Source organism: Malania oleifera, chromosome 5 (genome assembly GCF_029873635.1).
Source record: "Malania oleifera isolate guangnan ecotype guangnan chromosome 5, ASM2987363v1, whole genome shotgun sequence".
Taxonomy (NCBI): Eukaryota; Viridiplantae; Streptophyta; class Magnoliopsida; order Santalales; family Ximeniaceae; genus Malania; species Malania oleifera.
The window spans coordinates 26926132-26940249 of NC_080421.1; the positions used below are offsets into that span (position 1 = coordinate 26926132).

The 14118-nt window shown below is 37.3% G+C and overlaps 1 protein-coding gene across 3 annotated transcripts; it reads right to left on the reverse strand.

Moving 5' to 3' along the window:
• Positions 1-3257: 3257 nt before the first annotated feature.
• LOC131155014 (cyclin-dependent kinase F-4) lies at positions 3258-13877 on the reverse strand. Of its 3 annotated transcripts, none has more exons than XM_058107892.1 (19): positions 13703-13877; positions 9704-9964; positions 9575-9626; positions 8940-9475; positions 8782-8860; positions 8611-8679; positions 8439-8528; positions 8210-8351; positions 7402-7504; positions 7178-7230; positions 7004-7070; positions 6198-6306; positions 5474-5539; positions 5222-5290; positions 5044-5107; positions 4804-4917; positions 4036-4067; positions 3850-3928; positions 3258-3758 (listed from the first exon to the last, which is right to left on the reverse strand). In XM_058107892.1, the coding sequence occupies exons 4-19, from the start codon at positions 8945-8947 to the stop codon at positions 3529-3531; spliced, it is 1374 nt and encodes a 457-aa protein (XP_057963875.1). In that variant the 5' UTR covers positions 8948-9475; positions 9575-9626; positions 9704-9964; positions 13703-13877; the 3' UTR covers positions 3258-3528. The 3 variants fall into 3 exon arrangements, with proteins under 3 accessions (XP_057963875.1, XP_057963873.1, XP_057963874.1); XM_058107890.1 differs by having other exon boundaries at positions 13715-13861; XM_058107891.1 differs by having other exon boundaries at positions 13624-13860.
• Positions 13878-14118: the final 241 nt, after the last annotated feature.

The window sequence follows — 14118 nt, forward strand, 5'->3', positions numbered from 1 at the left end:
TTGGCAACCCGAGAGACTTGGTCGCCCAGTCCTTAGAACCGATCTCCTGAACAAACACAAAGCCTATATTGGGTTCGGGTGCCTGTGGGTGAGTTCGGTTGGCTGAAGTCAAGGCAATTTCCCAAACCTTCGTAGGTTCGGGCGCCCGATTCTTTGGTTCGGTTTGTTGTGTCTCACAATTCAGTCCCCTGGGGTGATTTTGAACTATAAGTTCGGGCGGCTTGGGACAGTGGAAAATTCAATGACTAGGGTTCAGTCGACTGTGGACGATACGTTCATTTTAGTTTGGTCGCCCAAGTCGAAGTCAACATTTTGACTTTTTGGCCAACAGAGTGTTCAGTCGATCGAGGTGTTTATAACTGAAATGGGTCGGTCGATCGAGGCTATTAAAGTAATCCAAAAATCCAACATCGGTCGATCGAAGTCCTAAAGTTTGTCTATGGCCTATTTAAGCATTAAGTCATATCATGCTGGATGTATGCATTTATTACAGACCAAAATATAAAAACCTAAATGCATATACAAATTAAATCAAATATGTCTTCTTCTTCGCTCTTCTGACATCATGGAATGCGACAGAGAGTGTGATCTTTGCATTCCTTTTGGCTTCCATGTCCATTACCTTATGTGTATGCTGAATTAATGGACCTGTTCACATGTTAAATACACACATAAGAAACATGTGCTTTGTCAGCATCAAAACAGGGATTAGATTCAAAAAGTCAACAAAATTTAGGCAGGACTCCTAAACAGTTCACTAAAACTACTAATTATTTAATGGCGGAATTTGAGATGAAAGATTTAGGAAAGACAAAATATTGTCTTGGCCTATAGATTGAACATGTAAATGACGGAATTCTTGTTCATCAATCTAAATATACCGAAAAGGTATTAAGGCAATTCTATATGGATAAAGTTCATCCTTTGGGATCTCCTATGATGGTGCGATCAATTGATGTTAAGAAAGATCCATTTCGACCTCATGATGAGGGGGAGAAATTACTTGATTTTGAGGTACCATATTTAAGTGTTATTAGCTCTTTGATGTATCTGGCCAATTGTATAAGACCCGACATTGCATTTGCTGTGAATCTACTAGCAAGATATAGTTTTGCTCCTACTCGATGACATTAGAATGGAATTAAATACATTCTACGCTATTTGAGAGGTATATTTGATTTGGGTCTATTTTACTCATTTGACTCCGAATCTCAACTAGTAGGATATGCAGATGTTGAATATTTATCTAATCCTCATAATGCTAAATCTCAAACTGGGTATATATTTCTTTACGAAAAAATTGCTATATCTTGGAAATCAGTGAAGCAGACGATTACAGCAACATCCTCCAATCATTCTGAAATAATAGTTGTCCATGAAGTTAGTAGAGAATGCGTATGGCTCAGATAAATTATTTCACATATCCAAGAAAATTGTGGTCTTCAATCAATTAAAGATATTCCAATAGTTTTATATGAAAACAACGTTGGATGTATAGCTCAATTGAGAGAAGGATACATAAAGGGTGACAGAACAAAACATAAATCTCCAAAATTCTTCTATACACATAAACTCCAGAAAAATGGTGATATAAATATACAATAGATCTGATCAAGTGATAATCTAGCAAATTTATTCACCAAAACTTTGCCAACTATAACATTCAAGAAATTGGTCCATCTAATTTGAATGAGACATCTAAAAGATCTTAGGATGATAAGTTAATATATGGGTGACATCCAAGGGAGAGTGTTGTGAAATAAATGGAGAATGTCCCCATCCCCAGAATAAATGCCTCCAACTACTCCCATCACTCTTGCTCCATCAATCATCCACCTCTTCCATGCTCCATTGAATAATGAAGCAAAGACAAAATAAATATTATCCTCACATGCTCCTTCTGCGGCTATAAAAGGAGGTACAGATAAGGAGAGGAGTGTGTGCAGAAATGAAAAGAGGATCAAACTGAGAAGAAGGTAAACTCAGACAGAAAGAGGAGAAGCGGAAGAGAAAAGAGAAAGTCAGATATTTTGTACAAGGTGAGGAAGTGAGATATTTGTTGAAAGTCAAATACATATTGTAATTCCTTTTAATGGAATTTGATCTCATCCGCCCATGGAGTAGGTATATCCGAATCACGTAAAATCTTGGTCTTGTCTTCATTTATTTTATTATTAATTATCTACATCTTTTTATAACAGAATTGAATTTATTACCCATTTTTTCTATATTTTTCTATTCAATTTTTTTATTCCACTCAATTCTCGTTTGCTCTATTCTGCTAACAAAAACGTAAACGTTAGGGAAAATGTAAGAAACTTTTTCCTATTGCCCTTTGCTTTTAAAAAAACCATTTCTTTTCTTTCCTACTCAGAGAAACTTCATCTCAAAAGTATCGAAAGGGTTTTCTAAGAGGCCTATTATAATCATCTTGATAGTTTCCTTTTCGTATAGCTCCCAGTGCCACATAATTATAACTAAATATCAACAAATGGAGTTATCTAGGAACCCAAAAGAAAAGCCATCATCCTGATTGTTTCCTTTTCATATGGCCTCCCAGTGCCACATAATTATAATTAGATATCAACAAATGGAGCTATTTGTGAACCCAAAAGAACAAGCCATCGCATACTTCTGTGTTTGACATCATTTCTGGAACAAGGTGACAATACCTAATAATGGAGAGTGATGCTCTTCATCATAAGGTAGCAATCATCATGAGCTCACATGGCAGGAGAAGGGAGGGCACGAGTGGGAGCCCCTGTTGGTCCCTCCTCTCTCCTCCCCAATACAAGAGCGGATAGGTCCAATTCAGGTCCCTCTGGGACACCATGCGCTCCCTCCATGCGAGGGCAAATGAGAGCGGTAGCTCTTTTCATGGAGAGGAGAAGAAGATTCATAACACCATGATGACCAGAATGAAGCCTGCGCCAGATCTCTTGATGCAGAAGTCTTGATGAACCCGTTGGGGCCCAAGCACCGCCTACAAAGGTGTCAGTGATTCACGAAGAATATGAAAATAAATGAATAAATATCGTTCGGGCCAAGGTCTTTTAATTTATGTGAAATTTTATACATACACATACCGATGATCCATCAAGCATTTGGTCAAGTGAAATTTTTTTTTTTTTTTTAAAGCTCCAGAGTCTAGTCTTCCTCGTACTCATTCCACCACCACAGCCATCATTTTTTATTTTTTGGGGTGATGGCATCTTTTCAAGGAAAACAAAAGAAACAGATGAAAGCAAAGGGCAATATGTTTAGTCATGTTTTGAACATATATTATTAGGGGTGCCATTCAAAGTTCACGACAACTAGGCAGTGGCACAAGATGCCAAGATCCCCACAATTAAAAAGAAAAGCACCACAAGCCGAGGACTAAGTGTGACAGCCGAGAGTGTTCATTCCAAAAAAAACCAAAAAAAAAACCTGGTCACCCAACATAACACAACAGCATCCAAATTCAGCACATAATTCCCAATACTTCTAATCCATTTTAAATCCAGTTCTTGACAACAAAGAACCATATCATCCCACGACCTTCCTGGTAAAAGTTCTGCCAGGTTGTATCTCTTGAGATCTTCCGAGTAACAAGTCAGATGGGCCATGCCATCCTCCGGCCTTCATAGGAGGCGCCAGTGGCTGCTGCTGCTGCTGCCGCCGCCTCATCGACTGCATGCCAGAACTCACTGTCATGTTAGCCAACTTCTCAGCCGCTTCCGACACTCTGCTCATGTTCCTACCCATGTAATTTGAGGCTGCCACCCAACCATGGTGCACAAGTTAAGATATCGTGAGGGGTTCAGAAAAAAATATATATATATGACTGAAAAAATAACATATACTTACTTGGACTGTTCCTGGCAGGTGGTCGATATTTTGGAAGCTTGGCAGAGCTCTTCAATGATTTATCATTCTTATTAGCATCCTACAAAAGAATGGAAAAGATAGGGGTCACTTCTGACAAAACAGCAAATACCAACCAACCAAATTTACAAATGCGACATAAATATTAACATAAGTGTTCATGCTCACCAAACTATCCATTTCCAATTTGCGTTGCACACCTGTAACAAAGTTTTAAAAAAAAAAATGAAAACCCAAAATACTGAATAAACTTAATCTGCAATAAAAAAACTGGCAAAAAAGCAGTACAAACAATTTCTTTTGCTAAAGACGGACAGAACATGGAGCATTTAATTGTAAATAAAATTAAATAAAAAAGCACTGGTAGCGTCATGGGATTGAAAATTCTACAACCACAACCAATACAACATCTTACACAGCCAGCTTCCTGCATCTAGTGGTTGAACATATAGGAGTAGGAGCTCCTGCCAATTTATTTATTTCTTTGTTTGGTCAGGGACCCGGGGACATATGGGCAGTTAATTGAAAGGAAGAAGGGCACAAAGCTCCAAGAAAGTGACCTTAATTTTTCTAGTGTGGAGTCCAGGAAACCATGTCAATTGGACAGTATCAGTGCAAGTCAGTCAGTCCACCAAAAGACTGGCTGGCAAAAATTCATAGCAAAAGCCTTCCAAAGATTTATTTTCGTGTTCTAAATCTCACAACGCAACTATGGAAAGCATCCATGGGGATTATCCTTGTGTGTGCGCGCGCGCGTGTTGAGATGCAGCATGAGGTTTCATAGAGATGGTAATGACTGCTACTCCTTTCTAATAGAAATTAGAGTCAACCTTGTTTAAAATACTGCATTGATTATTTCTTTCAGTTCAAGATTGCTATCCTAAGCATCAGTGGATAAAATTAAATTGTAGAAATCAATTTCATAAGAATTTACACCTGTACTCAATGCATTTAATTTTGCAGATGGCAAGGTGCCCACAGGCTTTGAATTAGCTAACACCCCAGGATATCTCCTCATGCATTTCTGCTCTGGACATGCCCTTATTCCAACTGTAACAAATTCAAGTGAATCACATTCATCAATTTCTTCTTCAAGTGAATAAGATCGAGATACTTCACTGAAACAATCCCAACCACCATAGAGAGAGAGAGAGAGGGTAGTGTGGAAAGACAAACCAGATGGCGGTGTCCGGCCAGCAGTAGTTCGAGAGCGAAGGGATGGTGGAACATAAAAACAACTCTGCAACAAAGGAAAGACGCACAGTTCAACTCAAATGAGAAACAGTTCTACATCTTAATTAAAATCGCACAGGCACTATTTGTCCCTATGTTTACTACATGCGCCAAAAGTCACCTGGAAGAAAGGATGCTGAAGGGCCTCGAGCGCTGTTGGCCTCTTGCCAGGATCCCATGAACAAAGAGACTACATATTGATGAATAAATAAATAAATAAAACAAAATTTGTCAATTGAAAATACAAATAGATTTAGCTTGCTTCCACCTAATTTAATGTACTTCGTTAAGCATGAAATAAAGGTCTTGACATAAAAACAAAAAAGAGACAAGAAAATAACAGCAGTAACATCTATTAAAAAATGATACTAACTCTGATAAGGCTGATTGCATCCTCACTGGCTGATGGTATCAATGCAGAGAGATCAGCAGCAGAAAACTGCATTATTGTAACATTATAAAGATGCCCAATTTTTACATGTCAAAAATCAGTCATTAGTAGCTGGAGATATTCATTTCAATTATGTTCATAAAATATAAAAAAAAAATCTTTATACACTGACGAAGCATTTCATCTCTCAATATCTGTCAACTCCAGAAAAAACATAGTTTGTCCCATCACCAACCATTGTTAGTTGTCCATCCCTCTCTCTTGAAGACCAAGAGAACATAGGGTGAATGCTCCCGATCAATGCAATGGGATGTGTTTATTTATCCATCTATTGACTCGAAATGGGGAGCAGGTTTGAAAAAGGATCTTCGAGTGTCTAGGGTTGGGCCAGGAGGGTCTCTTAACACCTTTTTTCTACTCATCGGACTTATTTCACAAAGAATTGCCATGGTAAGGAAGAAGGGGGGAACAAGCACATTCGGAGAGCACAGTACAACGGAGAGTTGTATGCCGTGTTCGGGAAGGATGAATCGCTTCTAAAAAGGAATCTATTTACTCTCTCCCAATTGGTTGTCTTGACACAAGGACAGTCATCAGCCATCACCAATATAACTGTATCCCTTAAAAGGCTTGGGAGCTCTTATCGGGCACAAGCATAACAAAATGAAAATAGGCATGCACAAAGTACAAAAACAAACCCACTAACCTGAGGGAATTGATAATTGATAGCTTTAGCAAGATTCAGGCCCTCAGGCCATGAATACTGGGTTGGACTGCCAATTACACTGCATATTTTGTAAATTTCATCTGCTTCACTGAATCCCAAAAAGCAAAACGAATTAAGAACACAGAAAATTTACTGCCAGTGGCTAGCAGAACAAAAAATAGCAACCAGCAGATATTATTATTATTATTATTATTATTATTCAGAAGAGTATCCAAATACTATTAATCAGATATTGTTGTCCACATTCTGTTTCTCGATATATGCAATCACTGAAATAAAACTGTAAACATATGGAAAATTTTGTGATAACGCTGAGATGAAACTGTAAACATACGAAAAATTTCATGAAATCAGATGAATTGTTGAGCACTGTGAGCACATGGATGCACAACCCATGATGTTTATAGGTTACATAAAAAAGGATGAGAAAAGGAGACTCAGGGTTGGAGTTCCACCCCAATGATTACCAAGCATACAGAAGTCCAGGGTTGGAGTTCCACCCCAATGATTACCAAGCATACAGAAGTCCAGACTCATGGTTCATCCATGTCAAACACAAAGTGAACATGGACGCACAACCCATGATGTTTATAGGTTACATAAAAAAGGATAAGGAAAGGAGACTCAGGGTTGGAGTTCCCCACCGTTGGTTACCAAGCATACGGAAGTCCACACTCATGGTTTATCCATGTCAACACAAACACAGCCATAATTGTCAACTAAAAGGGGAATGGGGAATCCCAATATTTCTTAGTGTCCAGAGAGAGAGAGAGAGAGAGAGTTACCTCAATCCCGGGAAAAGTGGGCGAAGTGTGAACAATTCAGCCACGATAGCACCCATCGCCCACATATCTAAGAAAATTTGGAAAAATAAATAAATACAAAATAAAGCAATCAAAAACAGATACGATCATTTTATCAACGCATTTAATGATTTCATCATTCCCAAGCTCACTCACCGACTGAAGAATAATAAACAGATGACTGAAGCAGCACTTCAGGGGCTCGATACCTGTTGGGTCAATATACTCGCAAATCAGCAAATAGAAAAAGCCATACTACTCAGCTGGCAACATTATAACCCCCTTCAACACCCCCCCCCCCCGGCCCCCCGCGCGGGGTGGGGGGAAAACAAAAAAAAGAAAAGGAAAAGGAAACATGAAAAAGGAGAGAATGTACCCACCAACGCGTTGAGACATACTCCGTGTATGGTGGTTCAGAACTGATTTCCCGAGCAAGACCAAAATCAGCAATTTTTATTATATCCTTCGTAACTAGCAAGTTCTCTGTAAACAAGTGTAGCAGCAAAATTTTGCAGTAAACAAGTGTTCAAGAAAAATTTCTTCTTACATAACACAACATTAAATAATACCACTTGCATGCAATCAACCTAAGGAATTTTAATATAGATTCTTGCAGAATCTTTCAAGTCTGCTAACATTCAGGTTAGCAGGTTCAAACCAAGGAAACAGTCTCCCCAAACAAAGAGGTAAGACTCTACACATCTTGCCTCTCCAGACCCCTAATGGCGTGAAAGCCTTGTGCTCTACATTTCGCATTCACATTGATTCTAGCCGACAAAATGAAATTCATATCCTGAAAATAACTGAAATCAAAGCAGGGATTCTGTACACAAAAAGGAAACAAACAACATTTTTCCCATGATTAATATACTGCAAGAACCTAAGAGATATGAAAATCTAATAACCAGAACCTTTAAAAATTTACATGTCCACGCTGGCTTTGAAAAGGCTCAAAGAGAACATCTTTCAAGCATAGAGATGCCTATGAGCATTCTCTCTCATTCTGGTCTGGGTATTCACCTCAAGCATAACCAAATTTCAGTACTTGAAGAATATTAACATAACTACCTTGACTAGTTAGTACATACGGTGTAGGTGTTTGTCGAGGGTATGCATGCCTGGAAGTTAAATCTGTGCAACTTCCAAATATTTAGAATAGGGAAAATGGCCAAATTTTCTAACAATTACCTGGCTTAAGGTCACGATGGAAATATCCCTTTTGGTGCATGTAGGCAAGGCCCTGAAATACTTGGAAGCACCAATTTCTGACTTCAGCTTCTGAGAAAAGTGCTTTTCCCCTGTCCATCATAAGTTGGTACAGGTTGCATTCCTGAAGCAGAACAAGGTACTAGGAGTCAGTAACAAGGAGCAGTTCCATCGGAACAAGCCATTGCCAGTACAGCAAAATGCCACATACCATGTATTCAAATACAAAATACAAGATGTCATTTTCCCTAATGACTTCCTTGAGCTTCACAATATTTGGATGGTTCATCTTCCTTAATGACTGCCAGTAAATTGAAATCAAACGACTTGATTGATAATGCAATAGAGCTACTGACAAAAAGTGAGATTATAAACAATGTTACCTTCACTTCTCTCAAATTTATGCATTCCTCCCAGGCATAATATTTTTTCTTCATTTTCTTAATTGCAACCTAATAAGATGAAAAAATAATCACAGATTAAATAAAAATTGTAATTATTGAAGGGAAAATATTACTTCAGTTTAACTGCAACAAGAAAAATATAACACTTACAATTTCACCAGTTCGCTTATTTATAGCTCGCCAAACACTCCCAAATGTTCCATCACCAACTTCCTTAATTATCTTGTACCTGTGATAGTTAAACAAAGTCATTCCAAAAATACAACACTCAGGCATTGAAATGCATGTCCCATATAAAACCTACTTACCTCTCCATTTGCAGGTGGAACACTAACAGAGATTTCAATGGCTCGTGGTTCTTTTGTTATTCAAGAACTCAAGAAGAAACATATGACTCTCAGGAAAGACAGTGAAAAATAAACAGCCTGGCTGATCCAGCTTAATCCACCATTAATCTTCTATGGCAGTATGCAGGAGCACAAAACCAACACTTCTCTGATGGATGGGCTTCACAGCCTTATTTTTTAAGCATATTAAACATGAAGCTCCAAGACAGCAGCAAGGCATAAATGGCAGGAATGGCACAGTACCAAAGGACATCCTGACACCATTCCAGAAACTGAACAAAAAAGACTATCGTTCTAGCCAACAGGATGCGTCTTGGAACAAATTATAATAACCCAAGTCGATTAAAAACTTAATAACAGCCACTCAAACTGATACCCATAAGCAGAGGAAGAGTAACTAAGAACTACTTAGTCTGCTTGCACAGATTCCAAAGCAACAGATGACTAGTATTAACTATATAAGCAGCTACCATTTGCTTTACTTGCTAACATCAGCCCTGCATTAAAAAAAATAAATTAGAGATTAGCACTTTTTTGCATTAACAATTGCAATGACTAAACAAATACAAAATGATAAAGAATAAAAATTGCAGTACCCCAGACGATGTTTCTCTGAAGATATCGACCGGATGTTGTATCGACAATGCACTACAGGACAAAAAATTCATTAGCTCAAACAAATGGTAAAATTCTAGCCCAGCAAAAGAACAGTTTCGATTTCTTACTAGTAGAGGGGCACTAAAGATCCAACACCTATCTCAGAAAAAATTTGCATTAGGCCTCCTGCACTGATCATTCAAAGAAAGCTGGCCACTAAGTGCAATTGACAAAGGAAACAAGAAGGAAATCTCCAAGAATGAAAAACCGCCAGTCAAGCGCTTCCTGGAATGAAAAAATCCGATACTGGTGACAATTTGACCAGAAGTGCACTTGCTCCATGTCTCAAGAAAGGAAATTAAGCCTTTCAAAACAAACTCCAGTGCAACCTGACAACAACAAAACAAGAAAACTCATGTCAAAATAATTAAACAAAATGCACAGACCTAATCCAGTGAGAAACCATGGGAATTACAATTAGGTTTTTCTTGTTAATAGCATGATTTAAATATTCAATGCAATACTATGTTTCTCTACATCAAATCAAAATAATGGTATGGTCATATGGCATAACCAGACAGGAAACAGAGAAATACCAGTCTCTTGTATTTTAAATAACATATTAACAATGACTATCAACAAAGATTAAAATTTTCTACTCACTTTGCTGAAAAACACCACTGTATTTGGTTGTTGATCCAGAGCAAAACATCACAACCATAAAAATGTAAAGCAATGATTAAGCAGCATAGATCAAATGCAAGCTAAACAGAGTCACAGATGGAAATACAGATTGTTGTAGTAGTTATGCACAGTACAAAGTTCCAGAGCTTCCATTAGAGATATTCACAAAGCAAAAAACTTAAAAGCACAATATGTCATACATGGTATTGAATCAACAGTAAAATACTCGCAACATCCAAGTTTATGTCATAAAATGGCAACTACAAATCAAATTTATGATCACCATAACTACCACCAGCAAGATCACTATAACAACCACTAACAGACATCAGCAGTCTTCAATGTCCGGCTACAAACCTAACGGTTTTAAACAAGTGAACTTTCCATCCTAAGCTTGAAATGCCACTAACAAAAATAAAATAAATGTTATTAACCCTAAGCCCATATAAAAACCATTTAGAACCCATAAATACCCACATCTTTAGAGCCACCAAGACTCTTTATGAGGCACGGTTTTGGGTGTCTTGCATGATATGTGTCTAATGCATTGCTACATGAAGTCTTAAAAAAAAAAAATTGGACATGACAGAGCAAAGGGACGAGGATTTAATATTATATTTTTCAATATATAATTATGTTTAAACGTTTTTTATCTAAAGATGACCCATTTAGTGAAAAAACCTTCAAACATCATTTAATTTGTAGCAACTAGAAAGAATGCTAACCCACAAATTTGCAGAGTTGCAGGTCACAGCTTTATGAAGAGTTGCTTTTGGTGGGCTTCCAAATGACTGAACAGCAGATGCAGGGAAAAAAATAAATAAAAAATTTAGGATTGCAGGCTTGAAACTTGAAAGCTACTGTAGGTTCTTTGCTTTCTTTAATCATGGCTAGTATAGTGACTACGCACGCAACAAACAAGCCAGTCAGAAGCAGGCAGCCAATTATAGAAAAAAATTTGAACTTCGTATTTGAAAACTTGATAAACTTTTCCTTTATTTTGAAAAGTTCCAAATTTCAAATTTAAAGTCCATTATTTTGAATATTACTTGATAAGGAAGCATCTCTCTTTTAGGAAGATCTTTATTAAATTTTGAACCTTTGATATTATCACAACTTGGTCCTTCCCTAGATTTTTTATTTTGAGATTTTACGATTTTAATATGGACAGGTGTCCCCAAGTGTTACGGACACTTCTCATTGCTGTGTCTGACACACGTTGAATGATTTTTTTTCTTTTAATGGACACCAGACATAGGAGACATGTCTGACAGATGTCAGTGCCATATCTGTGTCCAACAGGCATTCCTTCCTGCATGGAGTGTCGGTGTTTTACAGCCTACAAATAATTAATAATGCACAAACCCAAAAAGAAAATCCTATAATTATAGGTTCATCACCCATATGGCAAAGTCTTGGTTTATTTTTCATTTCATCTTCATTTGAGATTGTGCTAGCTTCGAGCTTTGATTTGACAGGAAGCAAATTTGATTCGAGAGGAAGCTAGCTTCATCTAAGAAAGCACACCTTCCGAGATTCTTCCCTTTGTTTTTTCTTTTCTTCTTAGTAAATCAACTTACACCAAAACCACTTAACAAACAACAACAACAACAACAACAACAAAAAAACCAAGCCTTAAGTCCCACTAGGTGGGATTGGCTATATGAATCATTTTCCGCCAATTTATGCGACCATGTAGCACCAAAACCACTTATATTGCATAAAAGAAAGCTTAATTATTATCTTTCTTTTGGATTCAATCCACAAACATCTCTTTAATATTTATAAGGGCACAAGGATAAGACCATTAAAAATGAAAAAAAATAAAATCCATGGCCCATTATTTAATTTATGAACATAATTAACTATTTAAATATTCAACAATATAAAATTCTAGACACAAGGCAGCTTGTTTAAATTGCGTGAAGTATTTCATTTCATTCATTCTATGTTTTCCTACTGACTACTGAATTTAGAGTCATTAACTCCTAATGAGATCAGAAAGATTACAAGTCAATGACCTGCATTTGATAACTTCACACACAACAGATGCCAAGTACGACATGGAACATAAGTGTCTAATGGCTGGGCTTCAATATTTTCTTGAAATACTAATAACTATTTTGAAGTATCTGCTACTCTGCTAAGACGGAAAATATAGAACTTGATACCTAACAATATACAATTAATGAATAAATGAGGAATTAGTTTTCAATCAACAATTTCCTCATTATTCTCAAAAAACCTCAATCCAACATGCTAAACTTTAATTGTAACATTGACAAAACATGTTCGGAATAGTAATTTAACAATCATAATTTGTTTTTAAATATCTAAAAATCTCTCTACACTTGCCCATTATCTCCTAAATACTGTAAATTTGGTGGCTGTTTACTTGCAGTCGCAGCTAGTACAATAAAAAAATAAACCCAAGTGTGTAGAAGCAACTATTTTTTAAAGGCCAAATACAAGAAATTGTAAGCATGAGTATAAATAAGAATATCAGGCATATCCTATATAGTATAGTTCATTATATTTGTAGGATATGCTCATATATTATCTTTTTTATTTTTTGAAAACAAAAAGCAGCAGAAAGTACAAACTAACAATGAATGACAATAATGATAAACACATAAATCATACTCTTCCAATAAAAAATGAACACAAATAGAGGTATGATTTGTCGAAAGGCTAAATGTAAACATTTGTATGCGGATGCACGGGCATATAAGCATATCCTAAAATCTAATCCTTCATTAAAATAAATTAGAATCCTAAAATCTCAATTGCAAACAAAACCCTAATCATGAAAAGACGAGATCTCCATGAACAGAACAGTAAAACAATCAAACCTAGCAGTAAACTCAGAAACCAAACAACTCAAAGAAAATTCAACCCTAAATATCATCAAAACCCACCTTACCAGCAATAATGTTTACTTTTAACAACAAAAATCAAATAAAATTACACTAAACCTAATCCTATTCATAATCAAACAATTTTTCATCACCAATTAACGCACGATCATTGAAAAATAAATCACGAAACCAACAATAACTTATAACGACAACAAAATTAAATAAAACGGAACTAAACCCCAACCCTAAACCTAAACCTAATCCTGACCAAACAAATTCCCCGCTACCAATTAAAGCACAATCATCAACAAATAAACCACGACCCCATAAAAAAATTAATTAAATCGAATTAAACCCTAACCCCAATCCCAACCCCAATCCTTATTAAACCAATTCTCCACATCTCCTCACCAATTAAAGAGCAATCACCAATCGAAAAATCAATCACGAACACCAACACCACAAAGAATTAAACAAAGCCTCGATCTCGACCCATATAAACCTACATTCAATCACATCGCCAATCCAAAAAACCACAGAGATCCGACCAGATCCAGAGAGAGAGCGAGGGACAGAGAGAGAGACCTGCGAGCCTACCGGCATAACCTCCCTCGCCGTGGATGGGCTAAGGTCTCCAGAGCTTCTGCAGCCAAGAAGCCCCCCCAAATATCTCCCCTCCAACGCAAACGCAATACAATCGCAATTTCCCACGATATAAATGTAACCCTCGCTCTCACGCTCCCCATTCCTCTCCCTATATATGGTTACAGCATTCCAGCCCCGCTCCCGTTATTCCCTGCTTCGCGGCCCACCGTACCAAGCTACGACATCCGTCGATCCGATCCCGCCGCCACGACCATCGAGCGGTCCATCAGATACTATGCGTGGGTCCCACACAAAATGGGCCCACCGTGCCAGCAGAGAAATGCGCTTGTGGGGGTTTGTTGGGTGGGTGATGACATATTCTATCTTATCTACCTTTGCTTTTGTTCCAAGAAAAT